This window comes from Neophocaena asiaeorientalis, unplaced genomic scaffold (assembly GCF_003031525.2).
Source record: "Neophocaena asiaeorientalis asiaeorientalis breed wild unplaced genomic scaffold, Neophocaena_asiaeorientalis_V1.1 scaffold14, whole genome shotgun sequence".
In the NCBI taxonomy this organism is placed as follows: domain Eukaryota; kingdom Metazoa; phylum Chordata; class Mammalia; order Artiodactyla; family Phocoenidae; genus Neophocaena; species Neophocaena asiaeorientalis.
In genome coordinates this window covers 2,541,839-2,554,945 of record NW_020175192.1, presented here as the reverse complement: position 1 = coordinate 2,554,945, position 13,107 = coordinate 2,541,839, and the positions used below count along the sequence as shown (strand labels likewise).

General features: G+C 54.3%; 1 protein-coding gene across 1 annotated transcript in view; it reads right to left on the bottom strand.

The window, feature by feature from the left end:
* The window catches only part of ANK1 (ankyrin 1), a 129,465-nt gene that overhangs the window by 61,624 nt on the left and 54,734 nt on the right, over positions 1-13,107 (bottom strand). The window contains exons 4-13 of the mRNA XM_024765035.1: positions 9,123-9,221; positions 8,477-8,575; positions 7,201-7,386; positions 6,087-6,185; positions 5,609-5,707; positions 5,235-5,333; positions 2,805-3,002; positions 1,310-1,408; positions 790-888; positions 207-305 (exon numbers count right to left, since the gene is read on the bottom strand). Coding sequence (XP_024620803.1) covers positions 207-305; positions 790-888; positions 1,310-1,408; positions 2,805-3,002; positions 5,235-5,333; positions 5,609-5,707; positions 6,087-6,185; positions 7,201-7,386; positions 8,477-8,575; positions 9,123-9,221 — 1,176 coding nt within the window. The remainder of the gene's footprint in view (positions 1-206; positions 306-789; positions 889-1,309; positions 1,409-2,804; positions 3,003-5,234; positions 5,334-5,608; positions 5,708-6,086; positions 6,186-7,200; positions 7,387-8,476; positions 8,576-9,122; positions 9,222-13,107) is intronic.

The following is a 13,107-nucleotide window of genomic DNA, read 5'->3' as shown; positions in this document are numbered from 1 at the left end:
TTTCTTGCCCTTTTGTTGGTGCCAACACATCTCTGGGCTTCTCAGAACCCTTGCAAAGCAGAACCGGAGTGTGTGCTGCAAACAAGCAGGTGTGACAAGGAATCTCGGCGCCATGAGCCCTGCAGCCCGGTCTCCGATCAGGGAGGATTGCTCTTCCTGCGCTTGAATTGCTTCCGTCTGGGATCCCTCCCACCTCCAGAACCCACCTTGGCCTTGGCATTGACTTTGGCTTTGTTCTGGAGCAAATATTTGGCCACTTCCGTGTGTCCTGCTCTGGCTGCCATGTGTAGCGGGGTCTCCACTTTCTGTAAAATAACAAAATTATGGAAGTGTTAACACCTGCTGGGTTTGCAAAAGGGCACACACAGAGCTCCACAGTGCCAGCCTGGAGTAGCTTGGCGGACATTCATCCAGGAGGTGGAGGTGCCCCAGCAAAAAGCAACTTCAGCCTCTAGTCTGCTGATGCCTGGTGTGTGTGTGTGTGTGTGTGTGTGTAAGATACACTTAAACCCCAGAGCTAAGGAATGTTTAAAAACATACATGTATTCCCAGATACCACTCACAGAAATTCCCAAATGATCGTCCAAAATAAAACCCCCAAGACTTACACATGGGTGACACATTTTACTGAGAAAGCGTCAGTACATACAGTCATCTCCCCAAGTCTGAAGCGCCTGCTATTCTGAGAATTCTACCTCTGTCCTCGAGAGGAGCGCTTGGGATCGCTGGCAAATGCTCGCCTCTGAGCCCTCCGTCCACAGGAAGGGCCTGCTCTCCCCACGGACTCACCACATTGGAGACGTTGGGCGATGCTTCCCGCTGCAGCAGGCTCTTCACGATGGGCAGGTGCCCCATGAAGGAGGCCACGTGGAGAGGTGTCAGGCCAGACTGGAACAGACCAGACAGGAGTGAGATGGGGGAGACTTGCCCACTCCTCCAGACACATAGCCAGATGGAGCTTAAGCTTTCCTGCCTCTAGGGGCTCCAGAAGAGTCTTCCAAGGAAAGGGAGTTCTATGAAATGGGTCTGCTTCTAGGAAAATGGCCGGAGGGGGAAAAAAAACACTGCAGGGTGATTCCACCCACATGTACAACTCAAAACATTTTGCATCTGACCTTGGACAGCTCCCTGAGATCTGACACCAGCTCCCGGTCTTAGCGACCCCTGATGTATTCCTGAGAGTTCTAGACTAGCACACACACACACACACACACACACACACACACGCAGCCACAAAGAACAACTCTCAAGATGGCTGTTGGAAGAAGGCCCGCGGAGACCGTCCACTCGTCTGCGGAGTTTCTCCTACCTCAGTGACAGCATCGATGGAGGCCCCCGTCTTCAGCAGCAGCTCCATGACGCGGATATGGTTCTTCTTGCAGGCGATGTGTAAGGGGGTAAAGCCATTCTGCAGCCCCACACAAAGGGAGACAGGCAAGCAGGGGCTCACACTCAAGCCCAAGGAACACCCAGACCACCCTGCTGATGAAAAGGCAGCCCCTGCCCAGCCTAAACGTCAATCACTGTGCATCACGGAAGAGGCGGGTGGCTCTCACTATGCACCAGGCGAGGTCCTGGATATGTTGTCTGTAAACCCTTTTTCCAAATTTAGTCACATTTTTGGACGCACTGAAAGAGCCTGCCGTTTAAAGTTTCCTTAAGGGGAAATTTACAGTAAAGAGAACTGCTGTGAAGCCCAGCAGGTTCCCTGAAACCGCCGTGCGTTTCTAGTCAAGTGGATTTCTGCACCTCAGCCCTGCTCCAACACGATACGCTAGGATGCAAACTCCACCAGGGCAGGGATTTCTGTTTGTTCGCGGGGTTTTGCCGGTCTGCTTGTTTTTTCAGTGCTTTAACCCCTAGGGCAGTGGTTCTCAATGTGAGGGGAGGGGATTTTGTCTCACCACCCATCCCCAGCCCCGGGGACACTTGGCAATGTCTAGAGACGTTTTTGATTGTCACAAGGAGGGGAGGAGTGCTATTAGCGCCTAGTGGGCGGAGGCCAGGGATGCTGCTAAACATCTACAACAAACAACATCGGGCCCCAAATGTCAGTAGTGCTGAGGTTGAGAAACCCCGACTACTCCAGACAGTGCCCGGCAAGCGGGGACTGCTCGGTGAAAGCTTTCTGAACAAATGAATGAATAAATGAATGAACGAGCCATCCTGGCGGCCTGGAGGCTGTCCGGCCTTCTAAATTCTCCTCCTCTGGGAATGGGCAGAGGGGAGATGGCGGGTGTGGGCAGGCTCCGTGCAGCGCTCCGGCCCCGCCAGCAACTTCCCCGGGAGCCCCCGGCCTGGGGCGAGCGAAAGGAACCACAGTCCCAGGAGGGAATTTGCTTTAGGCCTGAACTCACCTCTGCTCAAGCACCATGACCACTGTGAGCCCCTCTGCAGAGGAAGGATGCTTAGCTGAGCCCATTTCACTCGCCCCCAAAGCAGGTCAAAAAGCCAGGCAGTCGCTAGAAATCACCAACCCTCAGCTCTGGGCACGGACGGGAGTGACATCCCGCATACCTACCGCACACACTGCTTGTGAGCCAGGTGTCCTGGGCCCAAACCCACCCAGACCTCAGCCTGTTACGGGGTCTCGGTCATTATGTGTGGGACGCGGCAGGGAGTAAGGTCACATCCGCCTGTGCGCTGCCACGCCCCGCGGGCCTCAGCACCCCGCCCCCCGACACTGTCCCCGCCCTGAATCTCCAGGGCAGCTCCAGGCGCCAGTGGGTACCTCCCTGGGGGGCTCAGCCATGCAGCTCTGGCCCTAGCCCCTCTGGCACCTTTTCCGATAGCCTCCTACTCACCAGGGCTCTGGAGTTTGGTTTGGCCCCTTTATCCAAAAGGACCTTGGCCACCCTGTGGTGGCCGCAGTGGGCAGCCACGTGGAGCGGGGTCAGGTGGTCCAGTGTGATGTCGTCTATCTCTGCATTGTATTGCAATAGGAGTCGGACACAGTCAAGGTGGTCTCCCTGAGCCGCCATGTGGATTGGGGACAAGCCATTCTGGTGAAGAGGGAAAACAACCAGTTGCAAAGGAAATGAACATGGAAATTCAAGGCAGGCAATGATTCCAACCTCACTTCCCACCTCCTCCCTACACAGGGCTTCCACGTGGCTCCCGGGTGAGCCTGGTTCATTCCGGCCTCCGCGTTCCTGCTGGTCTCTGATTGCAAACCTCCTTCTTCTCACCCCGCCAAATCCTCCAGGCCAGCTCTAGCCAGGCCCACCTCTTTCACGAGGCCTCCTCTGGCCACCTTTGATTCCTGTGGGCTTTTCTCATCTGTACCCCTCACTCGGACCGTACTTATATACTTGCCGAATTGTTTTCATAATTAACTTTTCAGGCGTATGTATCTTCTCTCCTTCCTTAGAAGCTTCTGAAGATCAGTGACTGTGCCTAGTATCTCTTACACGCCCCACGCATGCATGTAACACACACAGTGGTCCTTAATCAGTGTGGTCTTGAATGAATGAATGATGCTAAAATGGAATTTGGATCTAAAACCCTCCGTTCTTCGTCCTTGACAAGTGCACATCACTTTAAAAAACTGTTAAGGATCCTCGCTGTTTCTTAAATAGCAATTTCTTTCAAACAATTAAAGACAGAGAAGACTCACTCACTCATTCATTCAGACACAAATTCAGCAAATATTAAGCGATTAACGTGCGCCAGGTACGGGATAAGCTCTGGGGAAACAGAACAGACAGAATTCCAGGCCAAGGAAGCTGGCAGGCTAGTAGGTTAAAGACGGGAAAAGAGATACATGGTTGCCACTCCGTGTGGTGACATCAAGAAGGCCTGATAAAGCACAGAGGAGCAGGGGAGTGTGGAGTCATGATGCGGTCGGGGGGACATGGGGAGAGAAGGCTTCCCAGGGAGGTGATCCCTGAGCTAGGATCTTGCCAGGAAGACGACACAGGAAGAGCATCCCCGAGAAGGGAATGGCGTGTGCAGTGCCACAGAGGCAGCCGCCCTGGGACCCAAGGAGCTCCATGCAGGTAAACACGCGGGAGGCCAAGGGCATAGAGCTGGACTCCAGGGGCAGGCAGGAGCTGCATCATGAAAGCCCCTGAGCGAGGAAACTGGGACGTTAGGTTTTAGTAAGAGACAACTGAAAGAAGGATTTTCAGCGAGGAAGAAACACAATCAAGCTGCATGATGGCTATTGTTAGTGATTGAATTGAACTGTGTCCCTCAAATTCACATGTTGAAGTCCTAAAGCCCAGGACCTCGTGATGTGGCCTCATTTGGAAACAGGATCATTGCAGATGTAGTTAGTTAAGATGAGGTCACTGGTGTAGACCTTAATCCAATATGACTGCTGTCCTTATAAAAAGGGGAAGTGTACACACACACACACACACACACACACACACACACACACACACGACAGCCTGGGCCGTGAACATGACCCAGATTTCAGAGAGCTCCACTGAACTCTCACATAACCCTCGGTCAGGGAATAAATTGCTCTTATGGTGTAGAATCTTATGACAGGGAGCTGCGCACAGAAAACCTCGGGAGTGGCCATGGGTGGGTCTGGTTTCTGCCTTGCTCTGCTCTGACCACCTTCTAAATTCACCCCAAGAACGAGGCAGTGGGCCTGGAGGCGGTGTAGGCAACACCAGGTAGTCTGACAGCTTTGGGCCCAGTAAGACTCAAGACCTCTTGTTAGAACTGAGGGCTGGGCTTTTGCTCTGGCCCCGAAAGGACCTCGAGAAGAACCGCTTTGTTTTCTTTTCAATATCATCCAGTCCGGCCCAGGCTCTGAAGACTCCCCGAGTGCTTAGGTCCTGTCTTTTCTGGAGCCAGGGTAAAAGAGATGAGGCCTGATCTCGAGCTGTACAGACAAATGACAGTCCATGGGACAACTCCAGCCTGCTGCCTGTGCTTGGCAATAAAGTTTTACTAGAACAGGGCTGCTAGTTTGTACATTATCCACAGCTGCTTCCCCATTACAGTGGTAGATTTGAATTGTTGTGACATTGACCAGGGCCTGCAAAGCCTAAAAATATTTACTATCTGGCCCTTTAGAGAGAAAGGGTGCCAACCTTGATCTAGATAATAATTAGAGCTGAGTGCCTCCTGTGTGACAGACATTGGGGTCAACGTCACACACACTGGCTGAGTTAGTAGAATTAGCATCTCTGTTTCTCAGAAATGGGATTCGACCCGGGTCAGCCTGACCTGGAGCCCTGCCTAAGAGATGCTCCTTGCAGAAAGGAAGCTCGTACCTTGGTTTTGGCTTGGATGGGCGCCCCGTGGTCCAGCAGGATCTCTGAGATTCGCAGGTGCCCATTCCGAGCTGCACAGTGGAGGGGTGTCAATTCATCCTTTAAAAGACAGTCAAAAAGAGAAAGCCCCAGAGGCACCCATCAGAGGTCGCTGGAGAGAAGGCACCTGTGGCATCATTCCAGCCGGAGAGGCACGAGAAGGCTTCCTTAAGGACCAGCTCGATGGAGCAGTCTGGTCTCCAGCTGCCCTTGGGGGCTGTTCTAGAGGCTGGATGCCCTTCCCTAGCTGGTCACGGGGAGCCCACTACCTGGGTGGAGGCCTGGAAGGCAGCCCTCGCTCCCCTGGCCTTGCCGGGCCGCTGGCTGGCACGCACCTTGGTCCTTGTTTCTATCTGGGCCCCGCGGTCCAGCAGAAGCCGCACCATGATCACGTTCCCCCTGCGGGAAGCAATGTGCAGAGGCGTGATGCCGTTCTGGAAGGGAGGAAGGGACTGGTCAGGGCGTGTATCCTTGTCTGGGAGGCAGCTGCTCTGCGCCCTGCTCCCCTGTGGCCCTGCCCCAGCCCAAGGCAAGCGGCCACTCGGAGCCCGCTGTTAGGACTCTTCTCGCCTAAGAAAGATTTCAAAGCCTCTAAGGACCCGCCAGCCTCTCGGTTCATCACAGCAAGCTGGCTGAGCCCAGGTCCCCCAGAATCAAAAACACAGGCTGCAATTTCTTAGAAACCCATCCAGGGCTGCTTCACCCACAGGCATGTCTGCAGTGCGGGGATGTCCTTGGTGCCACAAGAGGGGGGCACTGGGTTCTAGACGCCCAATCCCCGCATGCATGGGCGGCCTCACCAAAGGGCCTCACCTGGGGCGTGAAGTTGACACTGGCTCCCCGGTTGAGGAGCAGCTGGGCCACGTTGAGGTTCTCGTAATGAGCTGCGATGTGGAGGGGGGTGAATCCCGTCTGGCACACAACAGAGGGGGACAAGGCGTCACAAGCCACGTACTGTCATCTCTACCTCAGAATCAGCCTGGGGTTCTGAAAAGCCGGCAGGACCAGAGGACCTCACACAGCAGGCAGATTCAGAAGGAAGGGGTCAAGAGATGTCCCACGTCAATTACATCCAAAAGTGAGGTGCTACCTTTGGGGACACCCAGTCTCCGTGGTTCACATGGACAAACCATGGACCAGGGTCGCCTCCCACCCTGCAGGCAGGGCCCGTTCCTCTGAACGGTTACTTCTGAAGACATTTTAATGAATGAGTGAGAAGTGTTATGGGGTCCATGACCTTAATCCTCGGGACGGTTTCAGCCCCCATAGGGGTGCGGTGGCCCCTGGGTGGCCAGCTGGGGGGGTCCCTTGTCATCCTTCTGTGCCCAACCCCTGACCACGCCTAACAATCCAGGCAGCAGTGTTCCTGGCGGAACCCCGTGACCATGGGGCAGGGGCCTTCACGCCCCAGGCAAGTGCGTTCGCAGCGGGAGGGAGACGCTAAGTCTAAACTTACAGGGAGCGGAAACATCGGACAGCGTGTGCAGATGGCGGGCTGTCCAGGCGCCTGGGAGGCCCCTCTCCGGTCCCATCTCCATGTGGGGACCCTTCCCGCCCTCCCTCCGACCGGGGGTAAGCTGGGGAAAGAGCTGGAATAAACTTCTAGAACACCACCTGGGTGGGGGGGATGGACTGCAAAGTCCTCCTCTGGCCAGAGGCCCCTCCTGCCCCGCCTGGACGCTGTTCTGGGTGACCTGGAGCCACAGCGAGCACACGTCCTTCGGCATCGCCCGGGGATTTAAAGGGGGGCGTCCCCCGTGGCTCTCAGCTGGCTGGTGGAACGGCGGGCGTAGCGGGGCGGGTGCTTGGGGTGCACGCTGGAGCTTCTGTGGTCTGGCTGGTTCCAGGTAACTGCCGGAATCGGCAGAGACCCCGAGGGCCCCCGGTACAGGCCCCGGCATGATCCCGGCCTCGCCGGCCGCCTCACCTTGGAAAGCACGTCGGGGTTGGGGTCGTTCTGCAGCAGCACCGCGGCCGTCCGCGTGTCATCGTTGCGGGCCGCGATGTGCAGGGCCGGCAGGCGCACCTTCCCCTTCGTCCCGTAGTTGATGAGGTGGGCCACCACGTTCTCGTGGCCCTGCTGCAGGGCCACGGCCAGAGGGGTGAAGCCGTCCTGACCGGGGAGGGGGAGAGGAGAGACCATTTGCTCTGACCGTCCTGACCACTCGGTCCTCAGGGCAGGACACTCGCTTTCAAGCTCAGGGCTCTTGCCCTGTGCCCGAGAGGACCTCCCTCCTCCACAGCCTGCGAGCCCGGCTGAGATGCCACCTCCTCCCCGACGCCGCTCCTGGCCCTGCTTTCATTCCTTGCCGTCTCACAGCACCTCCAGGAATTTCCCTTTGGCGCGTATTTAACTTTTCCTTTAGGACGTGCTCCTAGTCCACAGCCTGCGAGCCCGGCTGAGATGCCACCTCCTCCCCGACGCCGCTCCTGGCCCTGCTTTCGTTCCTTGCCGTCTCACAGCACCTCCAGGAATTTCCCTTTGGCGCGTATTTGGAGCGTTCGGAGCGTTGATGAGAGTTTTACTGCCCTGTCTGTTTGCCTGCCTCTTACCCCATCACCCGGTGTCAGGACGGTGCCATGAACTGACGGCCAACCATTATTCCTTCATTTATTCCACAAATATTATTGAACGCCTACCAAACGCTGGAAACCACACCAGGCACCGAGGTTTCAATTGTGAGCTACTGTTATTAATCTCCTCGGGCCCCCTGAACTGGCAACATAGATGCCATCTGATGCTAAGAGTCAAGAGAAGCTTTGGTTCCATCTAGTCCGATTTCATCATTTCACCAGTGACCAAACTCAGGGTCGAGTGACTTGTCCAAGAGTGTATGTGGGTTCCCGGCAAGAGCCTTTCTCATTAAGGTCCTAGGCAGACCTGTCACACACACACGTGCGCTAGCACGCACACACACACACACACACGTGCACGCACGCCTCCCACCCCAGCCTGGCCTCCAGTGTTTGTCACAGTGGGAATGACAGGCTCACCCCTGCTGTCACTTCTCTGGCACATGTCTCGGCATCCCTCAACGACCATAACTTTGTCTCTTGCCCCCTTGCAGGGTCCAACAGCACCCAGGACATTGATCATGGCAGAGAATGCATCCCGAGCCATGTCCCAGGAACACACTCCCCTGGGACCGTGTCCTCCCCCCGAGAGACATTCAGCCGTGAGGCCGCATCCCCAAGGTACTTACTTCTGTGGCTACATTCTGATTAGCTCCGTTTTCCAGCAAAAACTTAACCACCTCCAAGTGATTCTCTTGTGCTGCCATGTACAGGGGTGTAAAGCCTTTCTGTAAGCCAAGAGAAAAAGCCATTGGCATTCACCCACGTTAGTGACAGACGCTGAAACCAATGCAAGATCCTCCAAACTCGCAGACAGCTCTCCCTGCATCCTGTTTCCACCCAGCCCTCGTGGCAACATCCCCACCTGTGTCTCCAGCTATAATAACACACGGACACTCTGCAGTGGTGTAGCGGGGTTACTGCAAAAGGCCACCAGGTTGGGGTGATCCTCTCCGGAATTCTGTTTCTGCCCCTCCCAGAATGGTCAGCCTCTTCTGCACACCCACCCCCTGCTAATTTCACTCCTTTCCTCATCCGCCCTCATGTCCCCCCCCCCGTACACAGATGAGCCACAGCTAAATATATTATTCAGCTAAAGGAACAGAGATGGGGTCCACAATGACCCACCCCATCGCGCTTAGAATGTCCACTGTGAAGCAGGAAAAAGCAGGAAGGTGCTTGGAGACATCTGAATACGTTTGGACTCGGCCACACAGCGTGTCCACCCGGGTGAAGGGGACGGGCAGCCCCACCGCCCGGGGCCCTGAGCATCACCTGTGACTGGGCGTTGACGTTGGCGCCATAGTTGACGAGCTCCCGCACCACCTGGTCCTGACCCGCCAGGGCGGCGATGTGCAGCGCCGTGTTCCCCTTCTGAAACACGGGGAGGGAAGACAGGAGGTTCCCAGGGGCCCGTCACGGGTACAGGGCTGTCACAGGTGCAGGATAAGGGTGTCGTCTGTGGGGAGGCAGCGGGCTTCCTTTATGGCCCCAAGGGGTGGACCACACACACTTGTGTGCCTGACCCATCAGACATCATGAACAGCCCTGGAAACCTATGGAGGGAAGTTCTTCCCGTTCTCCTGAAAAAAGAATGCCCCAGAACAAGAAAGCCAACTTCTCAGCACGGATCTGCTGCACTTGGGCTCGGCGTCCTGACATCAGCTGACAGGCAGTCAGAATTCCCCAGGCCACCTGCGGAAGGGCTGCCAGGCAAGATGGCTCCTTGGACATCCGGCTCCTCCCGGGCTGTGGCCCTGCAGGACGGGGCGGAAGCCCCAAGCTCCAGGGAAAAGGAGGTCACAGATCCCGCGGGCCCAGCTCCCTCGCGCCATTACAGCAACACGCACCGGCCAAAGGCTGGACCAAAGGGGGCACTGGGTGAGGGGTAGTCAAGCATCAGATACAAGTGGGAAGGGCAGAAATAGGTAAAGGAGTTGGGGGGAGGGTTAGTAAAAGGAACTATATAATGTACGTAGAAGAAAAGAAAAATATGAAACCAAGTGCAGAAAAATAAATAGAATAGAACCTGGCAGAGGAAAACACAAAGGAAGAACATGAATAAGTAAAATACAGTGAGTCAGAGTTCACCAAGTCAGAGAGGAGAGGAAGGCCGGAGAGAAGAAACATTAGAAGCAAATGAGATTCACAGCTGTTTTAAGGTAAACTTTTCAGAAGCTGAGAACTGGTAACAGAGACTAAGACGCCAGGCAGGCTCTGAAGGTGGTGATAGTGGCGGGGACGTGTGAGGTTTCTTGTCTGGATCCATCCTGGGCATTTAACAGCACTTCCTGGACGGGCGGGGTCAGGTCCGGCAGGTGGCTTCCGTTTCCGGGATGCACCTCCCTGCCAGGCTCCTTCCTGCCTCCCTCCCAAGTCCCTCTCCCCGACGTGATCCCACGGGCATCCCTGCTCCGGGAGGGGCAGGCGGGGCAGGCCCACTTGACAACGTCCATCAAACAGGGACCACAGCTGGACCCATCTGTCCCTCTGCTACTTGAGGCGCACAGATCTCACACGACCTCACGTATTCTAGTTCAGACGGCATATAGTTTTTAACTAAATTACATGAACACTTGCCAATCCATCTCAGGAAACCCACCAAACAGGGACTTCAAATCTAGTCTCTGCGCTGGGGCCACCGGCCACTGGGAGCCAAGCGCCTCCCCCAGGGGGGTCTGAGCATCACAGGGCCACCCGGCGCCCCAGGGCTCATGTTTCTGTCTCTAAAGCGTGGCCTGTTTCAAGCAGGAGGGTCCTCTCGTTACCCCCCAAATGTGTCTTTCTGATTTCTCCTTAAGTCCCACTTGATAAGCAGAAGGGCTCTTCCTCAAATATCCATCAGAGAGTAAGTGTCAGAAATGAGTATAAAGATGCTGAGTAATCTTTTTTTCTTCGAAGTCCGAAGAGCCTCCACTTAGACACCTTGGCACCTGGGTCCAACTCACTAGCTGTACCAAGTGGAACGGGGCTGCTGGCACCAGAACCTTCTCTAGGAATCAGGACTCAGACCTCCACGCCTCCCCACCTAGAAGGAGGCGTGCCATGTCCATCCATCCACTCACCACACGCTGAGCACGTCTGCGTCAGGCACTGGGCCAGCTCGAGAAGGGAATTTCAAACATTTCCTTCCGTCTGCCCCTTCCTGCCTGAAATCCCACGACGACAGGACTCACCCCGTATAAACCCACGTGGAGGGAAGCTGGCCAGGGAGAGATGTGGAGGCCTGGCCGTGGGACTCGGCCCGTGACGTCTTCAGAACCTGGGCTGAGAGCAGCCCTGGTGAGGAATGTATGCCCCCCTCCACACACACCGCACACACTGCACGTGCCGCAAGGCTCAAGAAGACCCCCAGCCTCAGGTCCGGAGTCACAGGGAGATGGGTTTTTCTGCTCCTCCTGCAGCATGAAGGAACGTGCCCTCAAAGAAGCAGGAAAAAGTACTTAGCTATATTTGGATCCACAAAGACCCAATTTCTCCATTTCCAGGGAGTCCCAGAGCTCACGGCAGGGAGGGTGGCTGCAGTGGGTGCTGAGTGAGTGCCCGGGCTGGGGAGGGGGGTGCAGGGGGAGGCAAAGAATACATTTGTTTCACACTTTTAAATTTTCTAAGCACAGTTTAGGAACCTATATTGGTTTTGGCTTTTTAGTCTTTTCTTTTTTTAATCTCGCTCCTGCTTGCGAGACCCACTGCAATTCCCCAATCTGTTGTGACTCTTGTTTTGCCCACGGTTTCAGCTTCACCCTTTTTTTCCTCCCTCTGTTGGGCCCTCAGAAACCACGTTGGCTTATACAATTTCTATAAATAACAGAGACACACCAAGCATTCGCTTGCAGAATACCGATCCAAGGGGGAAATTCGGAGGGAGTAAACGCGTAGTGTTTCTGCAGCTCTTGTGGGGATGCCAGGGCGAGGACAGCCACTCTGGCCACCACAGCCCGTCAGACGGCACCATGCTTGCGGCCAGGCAGCTGACAGCATCAGATGAGAAATAACCACATCCCTTTCATCCACAGAAGAAGCCGGGTGGAAACAATTGGTATTTGTCATGGGGTTAGAAAAGAAATGCCCTGTACACGTTCAGAAAGAGCAAATCAGTCTATTTCATCCGTGAGATCTTTTCACCTTTGGGAAATGACATGAAAATTACAGAATTTTACCTCGAGAGATGAGTCTACCTTCATAATATTTTGGAAGTTCACTTCATAACCATAAATTATATCTGTTCTCTACCTGTTGTTCTTCTGGTTCTCTGCTCACGAGGTGGTAAAACGTTTGCTGCGTGGAACTGAAATCGGGGCTGTGCATGAGACCACGCTGAATAAACAGCAAATGGAAAATAAGAGGCTGCAGGGGCCAGCCCAGGAAGAAAACCATGGGATGTAACAAAGGAGGGGGGAGAAGGGGAAACAGTACTTGACACAGTAAACAGAGGTGATTTTTTTGGTTTAATTTTGCTTGTTTTTAAACGCTGGCTGCTTGTTGCTTAGTAAACAAATAAGATGCATAAGAAATGAAACTGATTTTGCAACGTGTAGGTGCATCAATTTCATGACGGCAGTTTCTGGACTTAAGTCACTAGTGTTTATAATCTACTGCTTTGGGGAGAACCGTCCTGCTGTGAGAGGTGTGACATCACATAAATGCTTGGAGTAAACAGAACACTGTTCACTGTTCAAGGGACCCAGTAAGGAGAGGAAATGGGTTTGGGGCTGACCAAGGAAGACTCAGGGCTGGAGAAGGATGAATGAGAGGGGTGTGGACTCTTCCACAGCCCTCATGAACGACACAGTCACCAATATTTATTGATTTCTTCCTATATAGGCATTATATATTCACTATCACATTTGATTTTCATACCAATCCTGCAACTACATATTATAATCTCCATTTTAAAGATGAGTAAACAGGCTTCTCACTGGCTGAGCGACTTGCTTCAGGTCACAGAGTATGAAACATCTCAGCGAGGATTTGGACCCAAGGCACCTGCCTGTGGACCTCTTAGCTTGGGAAAGCATGAAGCCATTGGGCAAACGGTTTTATTTTTAGATTTACAGTCAAGTGATGAGGATAAAGGCCCCCTGAATCCTTGTGGAAATGGGGTCCTGTGTTTTTCAGGTGACTTCAGGGGTTCACAGGGCTAGGAAGTGACTGGAAGGACGAGAGGAGTTCAGAAGCAGGCTTGGGTTTCTGTCATGAAGGGCTGGTTTCTATGTCTTTAGGGTTTGGGACAATATGTGAATTTTGATGGAAATCTCCT